The following is a 26854-nucleotide window of genomic DNA, read 5'->3' on the forward strand; positions in this document are numbered from 1 at the left end:
AGAGCCTTTTCAACCCACCACACCCTGGGGTGATGCAATAGTAAACAAGACAGAGGCATGGACATGTTTCTGGATGTGAAGCTGGCCAGCAGCTCAGGTCACCCTACAGTCCAACAGGCTGTGGATCAACCAAGCTAACGATCAGACTTCCCTCCAAGATGAAAAGCATGGCAGGACTTTGAGGCAGTTCGGCACTTATTCTACGTTCAGGAAAGGGGCAGCCAGCAATTTTTTAGGTAGGGAAATTATGCAAACAGAACTCTCCTTTAGTAAGATGGCTTTGGTGGCACGATGGGGGATAGATTAAAAATGGTGACTGAAGACAGGGAGGAGGGTATGTGGATGTAAATAAGCACATGGGAAGGGAAAGAACATGTAAGGAACATTTCAAGGATGGAACTAACAGTTCTGAGTTGTTGATTGAATATGGGGGAAAAATGAAGAAGGTATAAACATGATGACCTCACATTCTTGGAGCATTTACTATGTGCCCATTCACTATGGGCTTCCCTGGTGGCTCAGACAGTAAAGAATTCACCTGCAGTGCGGGAGACCTGGGTTCAATCTCTGGGTTGGGAAGAGTCCCTGGAGAAGGGAACAGCTACCTACTCCAGTATTTTGGCCTGGAGAATTCCACGGACAGAGGAGCCTGGTGGGCTAGTCCATGGGCTGGCAAAGAGTCGGACACGATTGAGTTACTTTCACATGTGCAAGATAGTTTGCATTTTATGGGAATTGACTCATTTAATTATGACAAATTGGAGGTGGGAATTATCATCCACTTTTCCTGGGACAGGAAACTGAGGCACATAGAGGCTAAGTCACTTGTCAAAGTGACTAGGATCTGAACTCAGGTTGTCAAAGTCCTGAACCTCCACTTATCACATCGCACAGTCTCTTCTCCAGTCCAGGGGACGAGGATGACAGTGACGTCACTGGCTGAGATAGGAAGTCAGGAGCAGTGGGTGTCAGTGTGTGGGTCGGTGGGGGTGGGAGGAGGGCAGACAAGGTGATGTTTTGGACTTGTGAGGAATCTGGATGTTCTGCCAGCACCTCGGGCTTCCCTGGTGGCTGAGTGGTAAAGAATCTGCCTGCCAATGCAGATGCAATCCCTGATCTGGAAAGATCCCATGGAGGAGGGCATGGAAACCCACTCCAGTATTCTTGCCTGGGAAATCCCATGGACAGAGGAGCCTGGCGTGCGACTGTCCATGGGGTCGCAAAGAGTCTGACACAAATGAGCAACTCAGCAACAAGCCGGCATCTCAAGTGCTGATGTACAGCAGGCTTCAGGTCCCAATTTGGAGAGGGAGCTGGTTTTCATTAAAAATATGAAACATCTGTAAAAATGCTGTTGGCTGACTTCCCTGGTCAAACTATTCCAGAAAGTCCTGCTATGCTCACAAACAGGAAGCCCATGCCCCAGCTGAAGGTTTGGCCAGAAATTTAGGAAGGTCAGGTTCATCATCAAGATGCTCAGGGTCTCTGGGCTGCAGAGAGGTCTATAAAGGAGACCACACCCCAACCTGAATAAGGGGGAAGGATCGGTGTCTCTGAGACTGTCAATTATCCCAAGTCCTCTCCTTGTTCCAACGAAGCAGTGCTTCTCAACCCTGCCCACTCATCAGAATCACCCAGGGAGATTTAAAAACCACTGATGCCCAGGCTGCACCCCAGATCCAGTTAAATCAGCCTATGTCAGGGTGGGCACAGGCAGTTTTGAAAAGCTCTTTAGGTGACTCCTGTGTGAGACTTGAATTAAGCAAGCACCAGAGCACAGGAGGAGGATTCCGTCTTTGGAGATGATCAGAGAGCAGGGAAATGACTAACATCTATAAAGTACTTTTCAATTCATAAGAAACTTTCACATACATGGCCTTATGGCCTTTTTTAAGGAGTATCGTCTCATTATCTACAAGTTAGAAGGGGAATCCATGACTTAAAAAAAGAGAACTGACTTGCTCAAGGTCAAACAGTTACTGACTGGAAAAGCCATGACTAGAATCCAAATCAGCTGAAGTCCAGTCCAGAGTTCTTTCATAAGGCCACACAGGGCAGCGCCACAGAAGGAAGGCCAAGCTCATCTGCATTCACATAAAAAGGTGAGAGTGTAGCTACCTTAATGATCACAGGAGCAAATCTTAAAACAAGAGCTGCAGCTGTGGCCAGGGCATAAAGGAGTGGGACACCGGGAATGTAGCCAGGCCAGAGATAGTTGGTGAAGTTCGGGCGTCCCATTGTCAGAGGGTGATGGGAAAGGCCAGGGAGACGGTGAGTGGGACTGAAGGTAAGAGAGGGAAGCCCAGGGCAGGACCTGGTGCGGCACTGTCCAGAAGGCCTGGGGGCCTGAGCTCCAGATATGAGTCTTGGGCCACCTCACTTGTAGTGGTGCAAAGAGCAAACCTGAGTACTTCCTGGAGGCATTTACCAGTTAATAGGAATTCTTCTGGAAATTTAGGGACACATCATCTTACTAGCCAGATAACAATCACCTGCTAATTTGTATCAAGCTATGTAATTAAGAATACACTTTCTCCATTTTCACAGTGGCCTGAGGTATTATCCTGCCATAGCAGCTTCATGAGTAAAACTGTATAATAACTCTTCATGGAGACACAGAGGATAAATGAAAGGATGTGTCTAGCTGAACGCCCAGCACATGCTGTGCTGTGCTCAGTCACTTCAGTCGTGTCTGACTCTTTGCAACCCCATGGTCTGTAGCCCACCAGGCTTCTCTACCCATGACATTATCCAGGCAAGACTACTAGAGTGGGTTGCTGTTTGCGACCCAGGGACTGAACCTGTGTCTTTTGCGTCTCCTTCATTGGCAGGCAGATTCTTTTACGACTGTGCCATCTGGGAAGCCTGCCTAGCCCATAGGAGGTGCTGAATACATGTTAGCTCCCTTTGTGGTTGCTTCTTTTTAGGATGTGGATGGTGAGGTCCCACATGCTGAGTCCCATCTGGTAGTGAAGAGTGTGGGCTCCACAGCCAGACTGCTAGCTTCAAGCCAGCTCCGCCAATCATCTAGTCCTTAAACCTTGGACAAGTTAGTTACCCACACAGAGCTTGTTTCTTCCAGTAGGAAATAGACATAACATGTGAATCTTTCTTGTGTGGTGGTTGGGAGGGTTACATGAGAGAAAGCATGGAAAGCTCCTGGCATAGTCCCTGGCATCCAATCGCTGTTCAATAGTTGTTGACAAATTTCATTAAGGATGACTTGCCTAAAATACCCCCGATAGCAAGTGGATTAGCCAACACTGGAATCTAGCACAACATTCTTTCTGCTACACTGTGGCGGCTTCCACTGAAAACGAGCTAACATTGATGGAGGACCACCATCCCAAGACACTGACATCAAAGCAAAGCACTTCATAGGGATATTATGAGCTGAGGAGGGGCAAGTAAGTCTCTTAACGTCACAGAACTAGTTAGCTGGGAATATGGGAGTCAGACTGTCTGACCTCAAGTCCCACAACCACTGTCTTATGCCAGTCGCTCTTAAAATTCTAGTGTGGATTAGAGTCACCTGGAGGGCTTGCTAAAATTCAGATTACAAGCCCTTCTTCCAGGGATTTCATGGGGTTTTTTTCTTTCACTTCTGAAATTAAAAATGGGTTTTATTCCTAAGAAGGAAATATGGCTCTGATCCTACTACTACAGTCTTAACAACTTTCAAATATACAACAGGGTATTCCTAACTACAGTTACCAGACTGGACACTGCATCCCCAGGACTTATGTATCTTACAGCTGAAAGTGTGCACCATCTTAAAAAGTTCTTTTTATTGGTGTATAGTTGCTTCTCCCAGAGTTTTTGATTCAGTCAGCCTGAGGTGGAGCCTGAGAATTTGCATTCTTAACAAGTTCCCAGATGACGTCAATGCTGCAGGTCTGGGCAGCACATCTAGAGAATTTGGCCTATACTAAGCTGCCTTTGTTGGGTACAATTCATTGTGATGAGAGATTGTGGTGGTCTACCCTGAATAGTCATTGGAAGGACTGATAGCTCCAATACTTTGGCCACCTGATGCAAAGAGCTGACTCATTGGAAAAGACCCTGATGCTGGGAAAGATTGAGGACAGGAGGAGAAGGGGGTGACAGAGGATGAGACGGTTGGATGGCATCATTGACTCAAAGGACATGAGTTTGACCAAGCTCCGGGAGATGGTGAAGGATAGGGAAGCTTGGGATAGGGTGCTGCAGTCCATAAGGTGACAAAGAGTCAGGCACAACAGAGACTGAACAACATCTGCAAAAACTCTGCTGACCTCTCAGGCTGCCAGGAGCCCCAAGGACAGCCCTGGGGCACACTCAGGAAATGTGTCTCTGTTAAGCTCCTTGGAGCCTCATGACACCACCCACACCTTGTCAGATGCACATCAGGCACAGTCTATGGGTTCAGAGCCAGCACTCCCCGTTAGGTGTTTTATTATTTATTCACTTGACAGGAAACATACATTTGATCATATAAAACACCATGCTACTGGCTTAATTCATTGCTGTTGTACAACAGAACTCCTTTGGGCATTCAGGAAGCCCTTGCATGGCCAACTGAGGACAGCTCAGTCACTGGAGAGAAGTATCCTGCCCCGAAGAAGAGACCCACTGCCAGGCCCTCTCTGGGCAGCCTCTGTCCCAGAGCCCTGCAGAGCCATTCACACAAGTTGGGTATTATCAAAATAATGGTCATGCTGGGAGGAATGGGTGTTCTGAACTAGAAGATGGTCTTAAAACCAGAGCATACCAGGCAATTCATATATATTACAAATATATAAATTAAGAGGTCTACAGGTATACAAAATCTTTCCAAGGGGACATTAATTTCTTTCAATGTCATGCCAGGTATTTGTCAGAACCTTGAAAACAAAGGCGATGTTCAGTGGAGCTGGTATTAAAATTACAAGGTATTTATACACAGGCCCTGCTCCTCTCGTGTCCACCATGGAACCCTCTGGTGTTGTCAGGGCCTCTGGGCAACCTCAATACCCCCACAGGTAGCCCATCTGCAGTCTGCATCTTCCGAGAGAGCAGGGGACTCGCTCGAGGGCTCTTCTCCTGTGGCCCCATCTCAGCTTGACGGCGCCTGCGAACCCAGGGGCTGCCAGAGGGAGTGACGCTGCTGTCCGAGGAGTAGTCCGCGCACTTGCGGACGATCTCAGGACTAGCGCTTGTGTTCGGCCTCCCTTCTTCGGCCAGTGGGGATTTTCTGGAGACCCCTTTGCGCTGAGCCAAGGGGCTGCTCCAAGGACTGGAGCACGGGGAGGCATTGGGGCTCAGAAAGAGATTCTGGTGGCTGGAAGGGCTGAGCTTGTTGGCAACGGCATGTCGCCGGCCAGCCATAGGGGATGTTGGGTTACTCTCAGGGTCGGAGGAGCTGTTGGCGGAAGACTCGTCCCCCATGTACTGCAGCTCCTCGACTCTCCTGTTGAGGGACTTGTTCAGGTGGATGCTCGAGGTGGGTTCTTCGTCCTGATTCTTCTCTTTGGATGGTTTCTTTTTGGGTGGCTTCATGCCAATCAGGATAGCTTTCATGCTTTCCCTGCCCTGAGACTCTGTGATCATGAACTCGTGGGCTTTGATGGCTGCTTCCACCTCCTCAAACTCCACAATGGCACACTCTTGGGTCCCCACTTGGCTATACCGGTTGCTGATCCTGCGGATATCAGGGGGCAGCTCTCGCCCGGGTTTGAGCATTCGCACTGACGAGATGACTCCGAAGGTCCCGAAGAGCTTGAGCAGGTGTTCCATCACCTTCTCCTGAACCCTTCCATTCTTCTGGGGGGTGGCCAGGGCCCACAGCTTGGGGGACAGGTAGAGGTCATAGACCAGGAGCATCTTGCTGGGGAGGTTCTCGTTGGGGAAGAGTGGGACAGGGGTGGTCCTCCTCACCTTCCGGTGGTCCTCGTTCAATTCCAGGGTCACTGAGTACTTTAAGGCATGAGCTGTGGTTCTCCAGTCCCGGGTAAGGTGTTTCACCTGAAGAACACAGAGCAAATCGGAAATGGTACCTATTGTCCTTGTCCTCCTGGCGCCCTCTATAATCGCCCTCCCTCCTTTCCCTACCCCGGTAACACCAGGATCTGGAATCATACCTGGTGTGTGCAGGCACTCAAAAACCTAGTGAGTGAACAAACACACTCTCTACAATTATGAACAAGGTGGGATGGTTTAGAGCAATGATGCCCAACAGATCTTTCTGAGGTGATGGAAATATTCTATTCTGTGCAGGTGGAGAGGTTAAATCCAAAACAAGTCTATTGGATACAAAATTCCAAGGTCCACCTCTGGCTGGCAGTAAGACCTGAAGACTAATTCAGTCTCTCAGTACCCCAACTTTCTCATTTGTAAAATGGAGATATTAATATTGCCTACCTCAGAGAACTGTCATAAGAATTAAATGAATAGAGAAATATATACATATCTACACCCAGATACACATTTATATAAAACTTAGGGCAGTGTCCAGCTCACAGAATATTCAATAAATATTATGTGGTATCCATATTTCAAATATTACATGCTACCATTTTGACAGGATCTGGAGATTTTAACATTCGAATCCTTCTCTAAAGTGATATTTCTGCACTTAATACACAGAAGGTGCCAAAAGATCTTTCAATATCTCCTGAAAATGATGTGGGCTGTTTTGACTAGGAATTAAATCCTACTTGGGTGTCAAGGAGAGTGATGAAACAGTCCCTCACTCCTCTTCTTTTAGTGGAAATTGTGTGTATCAATGCTACAGCCCAGGGAAGCTATATTTATACTGTAAAACAGTAATTTTCGAGAGGCCCACTTCCGGGAAAGGGAATGCCATGGAGAATGAGTCATCCCAAAGAACCAGCAGAGGTGGGTGGGGTGGGTAACCTGAGCCAGTGCAGACAGTGGGCAGAGGCACCCTGACTCAAACAGAAACTTCCCGGAACGAAGAAGGGAGGGCTCCCAAACAGGGCAGGTGTGGGAACTGGTACTGCCAAGCCCCTGTGGAGAGGGCACTGTCCACTGTCCTGTGGCCTCTGGGTGAAACGGCCCAGACTGAGGCTTGGGGTTCGGGAATCACGTGTCACCTACAAACAGACTCAGGGCTGATCACGGTAGTGCGAGCCAAGGGCAGAGAGAAGCAGATCTAGGCAAAGGGTTGGACTTCAGGTGGACAGAGTCAATGAGGGACCCAGAAAACATGAAGAAAATGACCAAGGGACAGTTCTGGGTCATGGGACACCCACACAGTGGCTCTGTGGGGTGAAACATAGGGGAGCCTTGTCTGTTGCTGGTCAGGGAGGGAGAACTCAGGAGAGAGGTGAAGACAAGGAGTGTTGGGGGAGGCCAGGGCAACCTGGCTTTAGAGGGCTGGAGAAGCTCCTGGAAGACCATGCCCAATCCAGAGAGAAGCAGGACCCAGCACCTGCTGCTCAAAGCCAGGAGTCAGGGCCACTAGAAAACCTCAGTTAGGACTGAGCATCCCAAGCCTGGGTCTGTGAGCCTGGAGAAGGAGTGTCCAGGTATAATCTGGGAAGAGGAACCAGGCAGCTGCCACCTTTGTACAATTACTAGAGCTTGGTAAGACTTTGTGAAACTCTGTGATTGCCCTGTTAGTTACCTTTGTAATGCTGTGCATGTTAAGTTGCTTCAGTCATGTCTGACTCTTTGCGACCCTATGGACCATAGCCTACCAGGCTCCTCAGTCCATGCAATTCTCCAGACAAGAATACTGGAGTGGGTTGCCATGCCCTCCTCCAGGGAATCTTTCCAACCCAGGGATCGAATCTGCATTTCTTACGTCTCCTGCATTGGCAGGTGGGTTCTTTACCACTAGTGCCACTTGGGAAGCCCCTGCTGCTGCTCCTGCTAAGTCACTTCAGTCGTGTCTGACTCTGTGTGACCCCATAGACGGCAGCCCACCAGGCTCCCCCGTCCCTGGGATTCTCCAGGCAAGAACACTGGAGTGGGTTGCCATTTCCTTCTCCAGTGCATGAAAGTGAAAAGTGAAAGTGAAGTCGCTCAGTCGTGTCCGACCCTTAGTGACCCCATGGACTGCAGCCCACCAGACTCCTCTGTCCATGGGATTTTCCAGCCAAGAATATTGGAGTGGGGTGCCATTGCCTTCTCTGTGGGAAGTCCCTACCTTTATCATATATGCTTCCTCTTATGATTAGCAGGAAATCTTTTAGAATGAAAAAGGTCTTTGCTATTATTTTGGAGCTGTTGGAGAGTCTGTGTCTATTCTGCAGCCAGTTTTCAACAGAGGAGAACTCTCCTAAACAGATCCAGTTAAGTGGCAGCTTAAAAGTGAAACAAAATACAAGTCAAGTGCGTCGCTAAGTTGTGTCCGACTCTTGCGACCCCATGGAATGTAGCCTGCCAGGGTCCTCTGTCTTTGGGATTCTCCTGGCAAGAATACTGGAGTGGGTAGCCACGTCCTTCTCCAGGGGATCTACCCAAACCAGGAATTGAACACAGGTCTTCTGCATTGCAGACAGATTCTTTACCGACTGAGCTAGGTGGGAAGCATGAAACAAAATTAGGCTCGCTTTAACAGTCCCTGTGGAGGGAAAAAAGGAAGGTACAGGATGATTCCACTGGGGTCCCCCACAAACACCTTCCATGTGAGGGCTTGCTCACTGTTCTCTGGGCATGTGTGATACTGTGATTTACACTAAGTAATATATTTATTTGGTCTTCATCCCTGGTACTAGTACAGAGTTCCTAAGACCTTTGTAACTTTCTGAGTGATAAGAGCACAAGAAGAAGCTTCCCAGAGGATGCAGTGGTAAAGAATCCACATGCAATGCAGGAGACTTGGGTTCGATCCCTGGGTCAGGTAGATCCCCTGGAGAAGGAAATAGCAACCCACTCCAGTGTTCTTGCCTGGGAAATCCCATGGACAGAGGAGCCTGGCTACAGTCCATTGGGTCCCCAAAGGGGCGGAAGTGACTCAGTGACTAAACAACCACAGGAGCACAGGAGCATCTTCTTTTCTAATAAGGTGACTCTGGGTGGGCTCTTGGATGGGGCGGGCCTGGTCACCAGAAAGACCAGTCATGATTTGAAGCTTGGAGCTTTCAGCCCAGCCTGCCATTCTCCAGAGAGGGGAGAGGGGCAGGAACTGCAGTTATAACTGATCGTGACGACTTGATGAAGGCCCAATAAAAAGTCCAAACGCGCAGGGTTTGGAGAGATTCTAGACTGGTGAACACATCCAACCTGCCAGGAGGGTGTCACAGCCCAATTCCATGGGGACAGAAGCTCCTACACTCAGGACCCTCCCAGACCCTGCCCTATGTGTCTCTGCATCTGGAGGTTCACCTGTATCCTTCACCTTATTCTTTAATAAACTGGTAAATGTAATTAAGCTTTTTCCTAAGTTCTGTGCGCTGTTGTAGCAAATAATCAAAGCCAAAGGGTCATCAGAACCTCTGATTTGTAGCCGGGTTGGACAGAAGTTGTGGATTCTGGGGATGTGCTACTTGTGATTGGCACCTGAAGAGGGGTGCAGAATCCTTAACCTGTGGGACCTGATGCCATCTCCAGGTAGATGGTGCCAGAACTGAGTCAGACCACAGGAGATCCAGCTGGTGTCGCAGAATTGCTTGGTGTGGGGAAACCTCCTTCACATCTGGTGGCAGAAGTACTGTGAGGAGGCAGAGTGGGCTGTCCTTCATAGCCTGAAATGCCCCTTCCCTTCTCCTCTACCTTGAAAACTCCTACTCATCCTCCAAGATCCTATTTCAATGTCACCAATTCTGGGAAGGCTTCTCAATCTTCCACGCAGGGTTAGCTGTTCTGATCAATTAGCTCCAAACAGTACTTTGTTCTTTTCTGTTGCAGGTTGACGGTCTATTGCGATTACATCGATGGCGATCTCTTGATGTGATCTATTGACGGTCATATTGTGATCCTTCACTGGTCTCTCTCTGATTGGACTTTGCCAGGGCATGGAGAATGCCATATTCATTCTGTATATCCTTTGACTAACACAGCACTCAGCATATAGAATAAATATGTTTGGTGAATGAATAAAGGAAGGAGATCAAGAGAAGAGGGCAGAGAATTCTAACAGGCAAGGCAGAGAAGAACTCTGGGAGGAAAGCCCCCTCCAGGGCTCTCTAACCAAGTACACCAGCAGCATAGGCTGGGACCCACTCGTTACACATCCCGTTATGCAACAGGCCACATGGGCTTTTCCATTCTAGTAAATACACTTCCCCCAAGGGAGACACCGAGTTCTTACTCCAACTGGCCTGTCACCTCATCAACAAGTAGGAAAGGTACAACCCAGTTGCTGGATCTATACAGCAGAGAAATAGATGAGGATGTTGGCATTACACAGCAAAGGTGGCTGGAGTCTTGGAGAAGGCCCATCTCCCAGACTGAGATGGGCCTTCCTGAACCTGAACCTCTTATTTACTCAATTTCACAAATGAAAAGCTTAGATTTCATATATTTCTAGGCCTGGTAGCTGAAGCTCCAATACTTTGGCCACCTGATATGAAGAGGCAAGTCATTGGAAAAGACCCTGATGCTGGGAAAGACTGAAGGCAAAAGGAGAAGGGGGAGGCAGAGGATGAGATGGTTAGATAGCATCACCGACTCAATGGATACGAACTTGTGCAACCTCCAGGAAACAGTGAAGGACAGGGAAGCCTGGCATGCTGCAGTCCACAGGGTTGCAAAGAGTCAGACAAACTTAGCGACTGAACAATGACAAGGCCTGGTAGGTGTCTCTCTAGGCCTCTGAGCCCCCCTGTCCTGGCAAAGCATCCTCCCGGCCACCCACTTGCCCAGCAAGAGTCCTTGAACTTTGCTAAGAACAAGGAATGTCATGTCATAACTACTACCAGCTGAGATTTATCTCAATACCCAGGACCCTTTCAATAGTGTAGGAGGGCATTCTTTTCATTTATTTATTTGGTTGTGTAGGATCTTAGTTGCAGAGCACAGGCTCAGTTGCCCAGGGGCATGTGGGATCTGAGTTCCCCAACCAGGAATTGAATCTGTGTCCCCTGTAATGGAAGGCAGATTCTTAACCACTGGACCACCAGGGTAGTTTCTGGGAGGACATTCTTAATAATGATCCTAAATCCCTTCTTTTGATCATTTTTTCCCTCTTTTTCAGGGCTCAGAGGAAATAAAAAGTTGTTAGTTATCAGGTTTCGAGGGGGTAAAAAATATTTAGAACCACAACCCACAGCACCCCTGAAATCCTCAGAGCAGCTTCTGAGAATGAAGCCTCACCTTTTTGAAGGAGGTGAGTAGCTTGACACTCACATATCCCAGCTTGTTCCTCCTCACGTGCTTGAGCAGGAAGGCGTCTTTCTCCAGGTTTTCATCAGAAAAGTAGAATTCGATCTGGTCCACCAGCTTCTTGATTAACTCCTCGTCTGGCGGCTGCCACTCCTGCTCCAGGTCATCACGCTCATTCTCGCCCCCACTTGTCGTGGCGCCACTGAGACCAGAGGGGACATGAAGTGTTAGGGGTTGAACTCTAATCTCCCCAAGTTTCATATGTGTCAGAGTGTGATGATATTTGGGAAAAACGTCTTGCAAGTGTAATGAAAGGATGAGATCATACTAGAGTTGGGGGTGGGCCCTGTTCCACTCAGAGTAGGGAGAGTACCGTGTGAGGATGAATGAAGGCAGAGGTCGGGGAGGTGTGGCAGAAGTCGAGGAGTGTCTTAAGATTGCCAGCAAACCACCAGAAGTTAGGGGACAGGCCTGCACAGACCCTTCCCAGCACCTCAAGAGGTAGCGAGCCCCTGCTGACATCTTGATCTTGGACTGCCAGCCTCCAGAACTCTGAAGCAATACACTTCTGCTGTTCTAAGCCACGCAGTTTGTGGCTCTTTGTTAGAGCAGCTGCAGGAAACTGTAATGGCTCATATCTGAACTGAACTACTCAGAGGTGAGAATCACATGGCCACAAGGGGATAGTTTGCCCCTAACTAGCTAAGAAATCAAGTTTTTGTTTAACCGTCTATTAACAGTTATGTTGCTCTGCCGTTGACCACATGCTTTTCATACACCCTGTTTATTCTTCCCTCCCCACTCCACCCCACAAATCCCTATTTCTACAAGACTGTTTAGCAGAGTGACTAAGAGCCCTGGGGTTCTAGAGTTAGGCTGCCTGAGTTTGAATCCTGACACCAACATTTATTAGCTGAGTCAACTTAGGCAAGACTCCACTGCCACACCTCAGTACTTATTAGCTGTAAATCAGGATTCACGGTTATCACTTTCTTAATAGGGCTGTATGAATATTAATTAATTTGTGGAAATATCTATGAATACCCTGACAGCTCAGTAAGTGATACATTCATTTATTCATTCGTAAGTGCCAGATAAAGGATTAAAACTCAAATTTTCTGTCTCCAAAGTCAGCTCAGATGATACCTTCCATATTATGTTGGGACACTGCATGGAGTCTAGAAACAATCTCATTCACTGGGGCCCCTCTAAATGAATCCCTTTCCCCAGCAGCTCCACCTGGACACACTTCCTCTTCCTCTCTCCCAGAATATTAGGACAGGAGGACTAGGCAAAGAAGTACTGGGGCAAAGCTTTTTTAAGAAGGCCAATATTTCATGAAGAGACTACAAAATCTTAGTAATATTTTAAGGAATTTCTGGTTATCCTCATCATAGTTGACATCATTATTAGAAATTATCAAAAGTGAGTTCTCTTTTGTATATTTAATTACCAAATTATGTATTATATAAACACTGTATTTATAATTCAGTACAAAGGATTGGTTAAAATTACTTCCAGAGAAAAGAAAAAGAACTGCTCTCCTTTTTGGCAGCTTGATGTCTAGTAACATTAACCATCAGACTCAGGACTTCTGTCAACATGTTCTGAGCAGAGAGAGCATCTCTTGGGATGGAGGCACATACCTAATCCCCTAAATGATCCTAGTCTTTCTAAAGCACTCCAGGCACTTCCAGTGTGTTGGGAGAACTTGCCAGGCTCCCCAAAGGGCTTGGTGGGTGCATGCATGCTCAGTCGCTCAGTCGTGTCTGACTCTTTGTGACCCCGTGGACTGTAGCCTGCAAGGTTCCTCTGTCCATGGGATTTCCAGGCAAGAATACTGGAGTGGGTTGCCATTTCCTTCTCCAAAAGGGCTTAGAGAGTTCATAGAAACAATGAACCAATTAAAAATGGGGCTCCTAAAGTAAAAGAATCTATGAATGTGGCAGTTGATAGTCAAAAAAGACCCATACACATAAGTCCTTCAACTTTAGTAAAATTTTCACTGGCTCACAACCTTAAAAAAAAAAAAAAAAGCAACTGTGTAAGAGTCAAAATGAGAACCAAAATCAAATATTCTGGCAGGAGAGGAAAAAACTAAATAAATCTATCTTAATTTTTCAAAATCAGAAATTATATTTAGCATAAAATACAGACATTGGTTGATTTTAAAAATGAAGTGTTTTATTTATTTGCCTGTAGACAGTTTGGAAGTGGTTTTTTAAAATACCTTACTGATGTCACAAGACAAATGTGTACATTTGTAAAGAAAAAAAAACAGAGAGACTAACTTTAAGAGTATGTTTTTTAGAAAGGCTTTTTAAAAATGTGATGATAAACTAGGAGCATACATTAAGGCAGCCCATTAGAGACAACAGGTCAAGCGCAACTTAAACAGATAAGCTGGATATTTCAGAAGTCCTAAAGGGCACCTGTGGCAGACACTAGTCTGACTCACCTGACGTTTAACAGCAAACTCTTTCTCACTTACCCTCCTTTACTATGGAGGCTATAAAAACTAAATGCTCACTTTCCCATCTCTCTTACACATGGCAGTCATTTGTCACATTATGGCCAATAACATACCAGTGAACATCTCTTGGCCTTGTTCCTTCACCTTTTATCTGTTTTGAGTGTGGATGTAATGGTTGGAGCAATAGCAGCAATTTTACTACCATGAGGAAAAGGCTAAGAGAATCAGCTTGGTCTGGTTTATTTTCATTATTGGTTTTCTGACATTACTAAGTTACTGAACCAACTGATACAACTAACTACTTGCAGAACTATTATTATAAGAGAAAGATAAAATTCTGTTTAATTCACTTGTTAGTTGGGTTTTCTCCTACTTACAGCCAAATACTAGGATAGTAAACTACACTGAGAAAAGAGGTCTTCAAAACATGCCACAGGAAAAGTATCAGTGGGACAATGAAATGAAAAAGGTAATGCAAGATGGAAAGATAAATTTTCATTTTAGAGAAAGTTTATGCCCTAGTCAATAGTTAAATTAAATAGGTTGAATATACCAGGTAGAATAACTACAAATGCATAGGCAATTCTAGGCCCAGCTGACAAGAGTGAAATAAGTAGCAGGGAATGTGCTGATGTGTGCGATAATGACCAGCAAAGAGTTTTGGGTGGACTCAGGGGTATGAGCAAAATGACCAAAGTCATGACAAATGGCTAATATCAGAGGTGACCAGACCATCAAAAGGACCCACAGACCAAGAAGTCCTACTCCCAAACCACAGCAGTTGATGCTATCACTAATCAAATAAAACACAGCAAACAAAACATAACGGAAGGAAGATGATGCACCTTCTGCATTTCTTCAGTGCCTATGTTAGATCTTCCCATTCTTCCCAAGTTCACTGTTCCCATGGGAAGACTTTATTCTCTGTAGATGATTCTACCTCCAACTTGATTGAGAAAATAAAATTCATCCAGTTAGATTGCCCAGGGCTTCCTCAAGCTTATCTGCATGTTTGGACGTACACCAAAAAATTCATTTGCCCTACCTGGGTGCCTTTTCTCTGCCTTAGTCTCCTGCCCCTAGCTATAGGATGGGACACATTTGGTCACCTTCTTCTTGACAGTCTCCCTCTGGGCTTATATGAGTTGTTCTTTTCTAGTTTTTCTCTCCATTTGACTGTCCTTTCAGGTTTATCTTTCTCCTCTCATTTCTAAATGCAGGTATTCCCCAAGAATCTTTCCTTGGTTCTTTATCCCCTGGTGATCTCCACACTTCAGCTGCTGGTTGGTTCATCTGATTCAAGTCCGCCTCTCCTCTCACCCCTCCATCCTGCTCTCACTCAAGTCCACTCCTCAATTCCCAACTGCCGGCCGGATGTTTCCACGTGGATAGGCTGATATTGCTTCAATATCAATATGCTGCTGCTGCTGCTGCTAAGTCGCTTCAGTCGTATCCAACTCTGTGCGACCCCATAGACGGCAGCCCACCAGGCTCCCCTGTCCCTGGGATTCTCCAGGCAAGAACACTGGAGTGGGTTGCCATTTCCTTCTCCAATGCATGAAGGTGAAAAGTGAAAGTGAAGTCGCTCAATCCTGTCCGACTCTTAGCGACTCCATGGACTTCAGCCTACCAGGCTCCTCCGGTCCATGGGATTTTCCAGGCAAGAGTACTGGAGTGGGGTGCCACTGCCTTCTCCCAATATCAGTATACCCAGAATCAAACTGTCACCTTCTGCAGAACTCAGCCTCGGGTAGGACTGAGCCTAGGTCTGCTCACCAGGAGACATTCTACATGGGCAGCTCATCTTATTTTCACACAGTCTCTCAGTAGATAATCCATAATGTGTTGAGAGGTGACTCCTAGGTTATTTGCACCTGGTGAGCAAGTAACCAGAAATTCCAGAGCAGGTGGGCAGTACTGGGAGGTGATAAAAAAAATCCCTGTATGAGTGCAGAGGTGAGCTGCTTGTACTCAGAGGACCCCTCCCTCTGCATGGGTGCTGTCAGGAGCAACTGTGCATCTCCCAAGGGGAATCATGGAAGAGCAGGAAGGCCTAGTTTAAACATGGGAGCCTGCTGCACTATTTCCTAGTTCTTGTGACAGACTTTGAACACAAAAGACCATGTATCCTTCACAAACATTTAAGAAGTTTATAGTCTTTATATACAAACATTGGCAACTTTTTAATCACTGTGCAACGATCCTGTAATAGCCACGTATCTTTCCTCCCAAATTGTCCCACCACTTTCCCTATACTCTCTTCCCTGTGCTTAGACTCAAAACCTAAAATGCATTTTTCAGCCTCCTCTTTTGCCCCCAAATTAAGTCATTATCAAGTGTTGATTTTATTCTGCAGTGTCTCCCATCTGTTCTCTCTTTTTCATTCCAACTGTTCTCATTACTTTTCCCTTGGACCCTATTAATAGCTTATAAAAAAATAATTCTTAAAAGTAATACATATATATAGAAAAAATTAAAATAGTAGAGAACCTGGAGAGAGAGCAACAATCTCCCACTCTACCCCTTCCTAGATGTAGCCTGTGTTCATCCATTTCATTTCTATGGGAGCTCCTTATAGTTCTCTAGACTTTATATTTCTGGGCTCCAAAATCACTGCAGATGGTGACTGTAGCCATGAAATTAAAAGATGCTTACTCCTTGGAAGGAAAGTTATGACCAACCTAGATAGCATATTCAAAAGCAGAGACATTACTTTGCCAACAAAGGTCTGTCTAGTCAAGGCTATGGTTTTTCCTGTGGTCATGTATGGATGTGAGAGTTGGACTGTGAAGAAGGCTGAGCGCCGAAGAATTGATGCTTTTGAACTGTGGTGTTGGAGAAGACTCTTGAGAGTTCCTTGGACTGCAAGGAGATCCAACCAGTCCATTCTGAAGGAGATCAGCCCTGGGATTTCTTTGGAAAGAATGATGCTAAAGCTGAAACTCCAGTACTTTGGCCACCTGATGCGAAGAGTTGACTCATTGGAAAAGACTCTGATGCTGGGAGGGATTGGGGGCAGGAGGAGAAGGGGACGACAGAGGATGAGATGGCTGGATGGCATCACTGACTCGATGGATGTGAGTCTGAGTGAACTCCGGGAGTTGGTGATGGACAAGGAGGCCTGGTGTGCTGTGATTCATGGGGTTGCAAAGAGTCGGACACGACTGAGCGACTGAACTGAACTGAACTCAAGTTCACAGCTCTACATACCACTCGGCAATTTCCAAAGTTCTCTGTTCATGTCCTATTATACAAAATAAGGATTTCGGGGGGTCAAAGCCTCCTCTTCCAACTGTTAAATTTTATGCTATTTTTGTTTTTTTCTATTAGCCTTCCCTGTGTTTTTAAATAATATATTTAAAATTCTGTTTCTTATTCCACCAACATTAAAAAATATTTCTCAGTTCCTCATAACATACAATGTGCATATTATCATCTCTCGTTTTCCTTCATCTCTTCTTACATTTCCAACCTCCCAAATTTTATCAGATGTGCCTTTATTTCCTAGCATCATGGTTCTTAATATTTATTGTCTCTTCCAGAACTACTGTTTCATTGTCTATAGTTAGTAAACACTTAAAAGTCAATCAGTTGTAGGTTATTATTAATATTACGACTACATAAACACTGGTCACCACAGGGAGAAGGCATTTGCTAAGATTATACTTCTTTTCTTAAAGTACTGTTAGTTGGCTGACTACTTGGGTTGATCCTCCACATCTATTATTTTCACTCATATTTTGTCTTTGAATGTAAATCCAAGACATGCTAAGAGATTTCCTTGACATTATTTTCTAACCTTTTCCAGTAAATTTTAAAATTTCAGTAATTATTTAGTCTTTAAAAAATTTTTTTATTTCTTCAGGATGTTCCTTTTTAAGAGCATCCTGTTTTTACATGTATGTCTTATTTTATTTCTCTTTTTTAAATTGGAGTATAATTGCTTTACAATGTTGTGCTGGTTTCTGCTGTACAACAAGGTGAATCAGCCATATGTAAACACACATCCCCTCCCTCTGGGGTTTCCCTCCCATCCTCTCCCCAGCTCACCCTTGCAGGTCATCTCAGAGCACCGAGCTGAGCTGCCTGTGCTATACAGCGGTTTCCCATTCACTATTTTACACACGGTCCTGTTGCTGTTTCATGGATACAATATCTTAAATTCTCCCAGGGCACTAACTGGAGTATATGTAATCTTTAACAGTCTCCTTTGTTTCAACGTGTTGCCTCTATATCCTCTAGGGTCAGTTTTCCCATTTAATTTTCATGTCACTGATTTCCTTCACATGACAGGTGAACAAGTCATCTTTTTCTGCTAAAAAGTTTTAGAATAGTTTTAGACTACAATTTAGAAAACTTGTGAAAATAGCACAGAATTCCCACATATCCAACACCAGAATTCTATTATTATCTTGCATTAGTATGGTACCGTTAATGAACTAGTATTGATACATTATTATTAAAGTCCATACTTTATTCACATTTCCTTAGTTTTCACCTGATATCCTTTTTCTATTTCAAGCTTTCATCCCATGCTGCATTTAATCACTGTGACTCTTTTCTCTTGGCTATGACACTCTCTCAGACTTTCCTTGCTTTTGATGTCCTTGACAGTGTTGAGGAGTACTGGTCAGGTATATTGTAGAATGTCCCTCAATTCAGATTTGTCTGATATTTTTCTCATGCTTAGACCGGGGACATGAATTTTTGGGAAGAGGGCCACAGATGTAAATTTCCATTCTCATCACATCAAATGGTACATACTATCAACATGACTGATTACTGCGGATGCTGACCCTAATCACCTGGTTGACGTAAGTATTTGTCAGGTGACCCCACTGTAAAATGACTCCTTTTTCTCCCTTTCCATACTGTACACCTTGGAAAGAAGTCCATATATAAGGAGTATGGAACTATGGTTCCATAGCTATTCATTTTGAAGAATGATGGTCTAAGGTGTGCAGGCTCCTCTCGCTGTATACTCCTATTCCTTTTCTTCCTTAGGTGGCTCTACATATGTGGGTGGGGCATGCCAAATGGCAGACTTTGCTTCAGAGTGAGCAGGAAGGGAATCATTAAGTAGGAGCCTTAAAACAGGTGCCAGCTCTATCTAAGCAGCCCTAGATCACCATGCAGTTCATTCAATTCCTTTAGAAAATTATCCGGTTTCTTTTTCTCTGGGAAGTAAAGGGCATGCTGCTTGCTATCTTTCACTGACAAGCAGAGAGACTGGGCAACCGTTCTAAAGGAAGAATTTCAATTACCTCTCAGATATCAGCATCCCTTTTCACTGTTGCATCCTCTGCATACTTCCCTACAACAGACTTTCTAGGCTCCCACCATCTCCTGTTGTATTTTGGGCTACAGTCTCTTCTATTTTGTGTTTTATTATACAGAGAAGGCAATGGCACCCCACTCCAGTACTCTTGCCTGGAAAATCCCATGGACAGAGGAGCCTGGTGGGCTGCAGTCCATGGGGTGGCTAAGTTGGACACGACTGAGTGACTTCACTTTCACTTTTCAGCTTCATGCATTGGAGAAGGAAATGGCAACCCACTCCAGTGCTCTTGCCTGGAGAATCCCAGGGACGGGAAGCCTGGTTGGCTGCTGTCTATGGGGTCGCACAGAGTTGGATACGACTGAAGCGATGCAGCAGCAGCATTAATACTAATAATTTTTCTATTTCTTATTAAATAAAAGCACAAATCCTTCGCTCTTTATTCAGATGCACTTAGAGTCTGGCTATAGGCAGCTTCCAAATTTACTTCTGTCTACTTTCATGTAGATCCTTTGAAGCAAATAAAAGACTTATAGTTCCCTGTAAATAGCACAAGGTTTCTGGACTCTATGCCTTTGTGCAAGCAGCTCTCATCTCCGTGAATACCCCTCTCTCCCAGGTCTGAATCCTAGCCACACATCAAGATCCATCTCAAATGCAACTCTCCCAGGAAGCAAACGATTTCAACTTCTCCAAGTACCTGTGTTTACTTGTACTGGAGCTGCTTGTGTGCGTATATTAGTGTCCTGAGTTCTAAGTTCTGGGATGGTAGGATTCATATTGATTTTTCTCATTCTACCCAGAGTCTTGCACATAGCAGAAATTTAAAAAGCATCACCAAGGTAAGAGGAATTGTTTTTGTATGGGCAAATCACTTATCAGGATTCCTTTAGAGATAAAGTATGGTTTCTAGTGAATATGTCATTAGTGGGTTTCACTGTGAAAAAGTTTTATGCTTATGTTATTGTTTTGCTTTAAATAAAACATTATAAACTGGGAGTGGTGATGAGTTATTATATCATGACTGTAAACCTGCTAGAAATGGAAACAAAGCATAGAAATAAAGGATACATTTTAAATAGATGACTGGGCTGCACAGACCAGTGGTGAAGTATTTATTACATTTGTAAATTATTTGGAGGAACAAGCCTGGGGGCTCAGATGGTAAAGAATCTGCCTGCAATGTGGGAGACCAAGGTTTGATCCTTGGGTTGGGAAGATCCCCTGGAGATGGAAGGGCTCCATGCTATGTACGGCTGGTCCATGGGTTCCTACATATGTATTACAGAGATTAGGACCTTCCTTCCTCTGTAATCCTGTCTTCTGCAATCCTGTCTTCTGCTATGGTGTTCTGCCATATTTCCTAGGGCCTAGGAAAAGTATAGCAAGTGAATGTCTCTCCACATCTAAATAATGGTTTGTGGTGCGGAGCAGAGATAATGTATACAAGGTACATAGTTACAACCCTGGCCCACGATTGGCATTAATACATGCTTCTATTAGCATCACCCAGAACAAGGGAAAAGACAGCCTTGTGCAATGGCCCTGAAACATCACAGACAGAAAGAAACCTAGATGTTTTTGTTTGTTAAATGAAGGGCAGGTATGCTCAGTGGTTTTATTATTCATACTGATATTTAGTATTATATTTTAAATCATGTTTACATACTGTAAGACAATGCAAATAAGTAAATGTAATGTTATCAAGAATCAGATTTTCAGTATTAAAAAAACTAAATAAAGCAAAAACCCTGAAATGTTAAATCTGAATTGGAATTATCAATATAATCTTATTTGTTAAAAATATATTTCCTAGCTCTATTGAAAGGACTTGAAAGCAATGATGCCCCAGTAGAGATTAGCACTTTTAATTCCAGGCCTTGGGTTCTAAATACCTCCCACCTAGTATTTGAAAAAACAGGGATTCCTGTGGAAATGGATACATATCATGACAAAAGTATAAATTAAGCCTAGACTATCTAGTATCAGAAAGCAAAGAAGACACAGAGATGGCCAACAGGCACATTAAAAAATGCTCAGCATCACTACAGAGACATACAAATCAAAACCACAATGAGATATTACCTAACAGCTGTCATAATGGCTATTATCAAAAAGACAACAAATAACAAGTGTTGGCAAGGATATGCAGAAAAAGGAACCCTCGTGCACTGCTGATGGGAATGTAAGTTGGTGCAGCCACTATGGAAAACAAGATGGAGAGTCCTCAAAAAATACAAATAGAACTACCATATGATCTAGGAATTCTACTCCTATTTATTTGAAGAAAATGAAAATATTAATTATAAAAGATATATCCACCCCTATGTTCACTACAGCATAATTTAAAATAGCCAAGATATGGAAGCAACCTAAGTATCCATGAACAGATGAACAGATAAAGAAGATGAGGAATACATACACACACACACGAATTTCAATCATTAAAAAAAAAAAAGAATAAAATCTCCTCGTTTGCAACATGAATGGAACTAGAGGGTATTATGCTAAATGAAATAAGTCAGACCCAGAATGACACACGCTGTACGATTTCACTTATATGCAGAAGCTAAAAAACAAGTGGACAGAACAGAACAGAACAGATTCAGGGAACAAACTGATGGTTGCAGGGGAGGGGGCAGAGAAGGAGAGAAACGGGTGAGGGAGATGAAGAGGTGCAAACTTTCAGCTGCAAAATCAATGAGTCACGGGTATGAGATGTCCTGCATGGGGAATACAGTTAATAATTATGTAATATCTTTGTTTGGTGAGAGATGGTAACTAGACTTAAGTGGTGATCATTCTGAAATGTTCAGAAGCATTGAATCACTACAATCACTGTGTAAGAGGAAATAACATAGTGTTGGAGGTTAATTATACTTCACAAACAAGCTAACAAAGTCAGAAAAAGAAATTAGACTTGTGGTTACCAGGGGCAGAGGACGGGTGAGAGAAGGGGGAATTGGATGAAGGTGGTCAAAGATAACAAACTTCCAGTTATAAGATAAATAAGTACGAGAGATCTAATGCACAACATGATAAATATAATTAACACTGCTGTAGGTTACATATGAAACATGTTCAGAAAGTAAAGCCTAAGAGTTCTCATCACAAGGAAAAAATTATTTTCTATTTCTTTAATTTTGTATCTATATGAGATGATGGATAGTCACTAAACTTACTGTGGTAATCATTTCACCATGTAAGCAAGTCAAACCATTATTTTGTACACCTTATACAATGCTGTAGTCGATTATATCTCAATGAAACTGAAAGAAAATAAAAATAAACTTAAATAAACTTTAAATAAAATAAATGAGGGGGAAAAATAAACTGAGGGGAAAAGGAAAGGAAGTGCTCGTTTCTGCTTGCCTCTTTTTTTTGTTTGTTTTTTAATTGTAGGATAATTGCTTTAAAATGTTGTGCTGGTTTCTGCCATACAACAAAACGAATCAGCCATAAGTATATGTCCCCTCCCTCTTGAACCTCCCTCCCACCTCCCCATCTGCTTGCCTCTTTAAAAGGAACACTTGTTCAATCCCAGATGATCAGGGAGAGCTTTATTTTACATAAGAATGTCAGGTAATAAATGTACCAAGAATAATAAAATGAGAAAATCATCAATGTGTAATTTCCAATGAACTGACTCAAGTAAGTAAGCATCGATCATCCGTGGATGCTAACAGCATTAGGTGAAAAGTCAAAGAAAATCCACAAGAAGCCCGATGTTGTTAATCACAATGGAGGGATCACCTTAATCAAGAAGTCGTTTAGCATCACAAATGCTGGATGCTGCCTGTGGTCATAGGACAAGTTCATGGCAATGCCCACAAACTGTTCTTGCCAAAATGTTTAACTGAATCTAATCAATCCTTTAGCGCTAACTTGAGCTCATGGGAAACGCATGGTACAAAGGAGCAAGTTAAGCTAGAGGATGAGAACATAACCAGACCAGTTCAAAGAGTGAAACAGTCATCAAGACATCTGGGCTCTTATTTCTAAACTAGGAAACCATTTTAAAAAGTGGGGATGCTCTAGATTGAAAGATTCTAAAGAGAGATAATAGGCGGCTGTTTTGATCTGGCTTGTGTTCTGGTTTGAAGAGGAAAAGAGCAGCTGTAAAATGTAATGGGGGACAATTAGGGAAAACATGAATATGGAACTTGGCTATCAGATTATTTTAGGGATTATATTAGGTAGTTATGAAGCTGAAGCTCCAATACTTTGGCCACCTGATGCAAAGAGCCAACTCAAAGGAAAAGATCCTGGTGCTGGGAAAGATTAAGGGCAGGAGGAGAAGGGGGCGACGGAGGATGAGATGGTTGGATGGCATCACCGACTCAATGGACACGAGCTTGAGCAAGCACCGGGAAATAGTGAAGGACAGGAAGGACAGGGAAGCCTGGTATGCTGCAGTCCATGGGGTCTCAAAGAGTCAGACATGACTGAGGGACTGAATAACAACAAAAATGGTTAATTTTCTTAGTTGCAATAGCAGTATCATGATTTTATAGGAAAATGTCATTATTAAAAGCTACAAAATGAAGTACTTAGGGGATAAATCTTGTGTACACATACTTCCAAATAGTTTAGGGAAAAATCACACACATTATATACCCATCAAACAAATATGGCAAAATACTAACAACTGTTTAATTTAGATGGTAGATATACAAATGCTCACATTATTTCTCTTTCACATTTATGTCTGATTTTTTTATGTTAAAAAAGTGAGAATAAGAGAAAAGACACTTTTTTAGTAAGCAAGCTGAGGGGTAAGACTAGTGAACATTTGGAGGTTATAAAGATTTTTCCTTAATTCCATTTTTCCCCTGTTCCCCAGGGATAAGTCAGGTACTGGGCTAGGTACTGGGGACATGAAAAGGATTAAGACAAAGTTGCTACCTTCAAAGACCTCACTGTCTAGAAGAGGAGAAACACACAACTATTTCAACTTCCTGGAGTGACTGTGATGAGAGAGACACTCATTCATCCAACAGATATTTATCGAGCACCCACGAGGTGCCAGGTGCTGTGCTGGGGGAGCTAAGGATACAGTGATAACAAGGTCAAGGTGGTTCCTGAATTCATGGAGCTCATTTTCTTACGAGGGAGACAAAATTAGCACCGTGGTGTGTACAGAGTACTAAACAACACAAAGAAGAGAACACAAAACTCGGCTTTGGGGTAGGGACTGAGGATGGTGGGGATGATGCAAAGTTTTAAGGTGACTAGAAATTAATCAGAGGGATCAGAGGTGGGAGTGCAAAGACAGATGGACACAGAACAGCACCCCGTGTTCAGGGCTCTGGAGGGGCTCAGCACTGGGGAGCAGGAATTGTTAAAACAGGCAGGGAAGGAAGCAATGGGTTGAGGGATGATGTGGGTGGATGCCCACCTCAAGGAGCGGGTTTAGGAACCTGGGCTTTCTCCTGCAGGCTCTGGGAGTCCAGAAGTATTCATAAAGGGTGGTGGCGGCTGCTGTGCCAGGCTGGCCCAAACAGGGGACAGTGTGGTTCCTATTCTTGGCTGCACTCTCCTTGTGCTCTGGGTGTTTGCCGGCTGGGCTCTGTCAGCTACACCACCCTGAAGAGCCCTAGGGATTATCTGGGGTCAACTCTATGCCAGCGGGCAGCAGGAGGGTTCAGGCTGAATACTCCACAACACTCCAGCCCTGGAGCTGGGAGAGAGGATGGCTCTGGAGGGAAAGCGTTAGGGGTGAGGATAAGAAGCCCCTGCCCCCTGAAAGAAGGGCCCATGTTCTCCTAGGGCTCCCTAGGGAAATAAGGAGGGCTTTGATCCCCGCTAATGGTACAGTCTCAACGTGTAGTCCCCAGGATATGTAACAGCTCTTTGCCACAGTCATAGGCAAATAAAGGCAGCAGAATAAGTCACTCTGGGCTATTTGACACAAACTCTGAAATTATTTTGACTAGGTAGCTGCCTTTTTAAGACTGTGAGATGTCAGTGACTCATTATTTTTATACTCTCAATACTCAGCATGGGGACGTCCGTGGTGGTCCAGTGGTTAGGACTCTGCACTTTCACTGCAGGGGGCCCAGGTTCAACCCCAGCTCAGGGAACTATGCTCTCTCATGCTGCAATCAAAAAATAGGAAAAAAAAAAAAAAAGCACAGAGCTGAGTGAATGATTAAATCAGACCTTACAGTAAAGTACTGATATTACGTACTAATCTCTTGTGTCATCTGCTGTGGCCCAGCTTTCCTGCACTAAACTGCTGGGCTGGACTTTCCTCCTAGAATACTCTGGGTCCTTAAACCCAGATCTCTTCCACTAGGAAAACATCAGGTTGTGAAAGGGAATAGTTCTGGGCCCTGTATCCTCAAACCCTTGAGTATTCTCCCAATGAAGTAAAAATGAGCCTGCCAGGGAATAATGCTGCAGAGCTCTGACAGCTCAAAGTGTGTGCACTGAGTCCCTGAAGAAAGAGGGCTCTTAAGAAGTGCCTCGTGGAATTTCCCAGAATTTACAAGTTGTAGCACTGCCCTACCCTCATTTCTATGGATGATCCATACCGCATCTCCTGTCAACAGCAGTTAGAAAAACCACAGTCCTGAAAGGCCTGGGTGTTAGTGGACGCAAAACTAAGGTCTCTGGCTGATAATAGAGATGAGGGCCCAGAGGTGAGGTTAGACAGGTGGTTTCTTGCGCTAGACTGACCACCCATTACCCAGGAACCCCACGCCAAGGCAGCAAGATGATGATGCAAGCTCAGAAATCTGAAGAAGGTGAATGAAAACGGGAATCCCCCAGCAGGGCAGGATGAAGCAGCATGCCCTGAACTGATCCCAAATCGGGGCACGTGAGCTCTCTACATCATGAAATCAACTGTCCTCGGATCTCCCAGCAGCAAGTGTCAACTCTGCCTGGCCCGCCCCCCACTCCCAGCCCCATTCGGACCGAGAAGCACACAGGGCAATGGTGCCAGTGAAGGCTAGGTGGGACCACTCTCCTGGGGAGGCAGGGCGGCTCCGGAAGTGAAGGCTGGGCTGGGTTAGGCTTTTTTGGAGGGTCTTTGGTTGAATTCAGCAGGCAAGCAGAGTCTCCTCCGGAGAGAAGATGGCGAGGCTGGCCCAGGAAGGACTTACCCCGGGTCCCAGAGTATGCCCACGTCCAGGCCCCTCAGATCCCCGTCGCCAGCCCCGGGAGTCTTGGTAGGATTCCCGGACTGCGGACCCGGGCACCGACTACCGCCCAGAGCCGCTTCCGACTCCGCGGGACGGCCCCGGGCAGCGCCCGGGCGGCGGGGCCGACGACCCGCCGTGCCCGCGGAGTTGTGGCCCCCCAACTCGGGTTCGACCAGAACTCGGGGTCGGCGGCTACCACCCCGGCCCGGGCCGCGCCTACCTGTGCCCGCGGCTCGGCTCCTCCTCGCTGGCGCTGCCCCAGCCCGGACTGAGGTACCGAGCCGGGTCCCCGGCGCCCCGCGCCTCCGCCCCCTCCTCCTCGTCCTCCGGCTCCTCCACGTCCTCGGCCTCCTGGATGGCGACGCGGATTTGCACCGCGGTCTCGGGCCCTGTCAGAGTCTCCTCGCCGGGCTGGGCCATGGCTCGCGGGCCGGCCGGGACTGCGGCGCGGCCGGATCCCAGCGCCGCGAGGCAGAGCCAGCCGGGCGGCGGCTAATGCGACGAGGGGCGGGGGCGGCGCAAGCGCTCGGCCCCGGGAAGGACGGGGGTCGCGGCGCCCCGCCCCGCGCCGCAGCCGCCACCCGGTGCGCCCGCGTAGGCGGGGCCGCGCAGGGGGAAGGCACTCTCTGCTGTCCTCCCGCAGGGGGCTGTCCGGGACCGATCCCCCGACCCCCGATCCACACAGTGCGCGCCCGCGGCTTGCGC

At 45.5% G+C, this 26854-nt stretch overlaps 2 protein-coding genes across 2 annotated transcripts in view; both read right to left on the reverse strand.

Moving 5' to 3' along the window:
• UACA (uveal autoantigen with coiled-coil domains and ankyrin repeats) overlaps positions 1 to 5404 on the reverse strand; it is a 147934-nt gene extending 142530 nt beyond the window's left edge. The window contains exon 1 of the mRNA XM_055536856.1: positions 5400 to 5404. The gene's annotated coding sequence lies outside the window, so the exon portion shown is untranslated. The remainder of the gene's footprint in view (positions 1 to 5399) is intronic.
• LARP6 (La ribonucleoprotein 6, translational regulator) lies at positions 2636 to 26854 on the reverse strand. The gene is made up of 3 exons (XM_055536859.1): positions 26370 to 26854; positions 11242 to 11452; positions 2636 to 5982 (listed from the first exon to the last, which is right to left on the reverse strand). Exons 1-3 carry the CDS (start codon positions 26567 to 26569, stop codon positions 4915 to 4917), a joined length of 1479 nt encoding a protein of 492 aa, XP_055392834.1. The 5' UTR covers positions 26570 to 26854; the 3' UTR covers positions 2636 to 4914.

This window comes from Bubalus kerabau, chromosome 10, assembly GCF_029407905.1.
Source record: "Bubalus kerabau isolate K-KA32 ecotype Philippines breed swamp buffalo chromosome 10, PCC_UOA_SB_1v2, whole genome shotgun sequence".
NCBI classification, from domain to species: domain Eukaryota; kingdom Metazoa; phylum Chordata; class Mammalia; order Artiodactyla; family Bovidae; genus Bubalus; species Bubalus kerabau.